At 43.5% G+C, this 1,017-nt stretch overlaps 1 protein-coding gene across 1 annotated transcript in view; it reads right to left on the reverse strand.

Annotated features, from left to right (window-relative positions):
• Positions 1-303: 303 nt before the first annotated feature.
• The window catches only part of T265_06621 (hypothetical protein), a gene marked incomplete at both ends in the record, with an annotated part of 31,354 nt that continues 30,640 nt past the window's right edge, over positions 304-1,017 (reverse strand). The window contains one exon of the mRNA XM_009171934.1: positions 304-516. Coding sequence (XP_009170198.1) covers positions 439-516 — 78 coding nt within the window. The remainder of the gene's footprint in view (positions 517-1,017) is intronic.

Raw genomic sequence — 1,017 nt, forward strand, 5'->3', positions numbered from 1 at the left:
CGGGTTTCTGTCGGCGCTGTTCGATGTGACAGGTCCATGCGGAAACGGATTTCAGCACGCCAAGTTGACACTCGTAGTCTAACACAAGATCCAGAACGGCAATGGTTGAAGGTAACCAAGAGAAATACCATGAATATCGCTGTGTTCTTCGAAGGTAGTACAAAGTTCAACATACCTCAGTCTTGCTTAACACACAGTGCGAAGGCAGATCAAACTCGTCATAATCTGATAGCAAGCACCGAGCACCGGGTGTTATTCCCTCAACCTCCCAAATCGACAGAGAGAAAATCCACTTTTGCATAGCTTCAGGATAAAAATAGGTACGATTCATCACAAAAATTCAATCAGTTCTACGAATAAAACACAGAGAATAGCCTGCCAGGACATGTAAAATAGCGCAAGAGAATAAACTTGGAAAGAGCTGCCGTACACTGAACACTACGGTTCTACCGGGTTCGACTGCTTCCTGACCAATTCCACCTTCCATTCGAGCGACCAAACGCCGGAATCGTTGTGCTACAATGGCAGAAAAGGCAAACATAGGCTGACAAACAATTTCCAGTGGATCTGCACTAGTTGCAAGTAAAACAAATGGAGGTTTCGTGTTAAAACTATTTTTTTTAAAAACAACGGAAGCAGATTCTTTTGTGAAGGTAGAAAACGAAAACAACAACTGACCGAAGGCGAAAAACAACGGAATTAATTCGTCTTCCGAGGATAGTCCCGGTAGATGTCGGCCACAAAATAGATAAATATGGCACGTACGGTCTTCGTATGGAACGTGCGTGAAGACTAAACATGCTGGATTTGCTGCTACAAGAAACGTTCCGGCTTTAAATTCAGCGGATCCGCAAAGTAGGATGTGGTCCCATTCCAACTTACAGGTAAGTAACTTGGTAAAAACCACTTCAACTAATGACCATCTCTCATAAAATTGCCCGTTGGCATTTGGGAACTTCTAAACCCCATGGTTTGAAAGAATCCTTTGAGCTTTGCCGAATACCTGATAGCTTAACG

This window comes from Opisthorchis viverrini (genome assembly GCF_000715545.1).
Source record: "Opisthorchis viverrini unplaced genomic scaffold opera_v5_140, whole genome shotgun sequence".
In the NCBI taxonomy this organism is placed as follows: Eukaryota; Metazoa; Platyhelminthes; class Trematoda; order Opisthorchiida; family Opisthorchiidae; genus Opisthorchis; species Opisthorchis viverrini.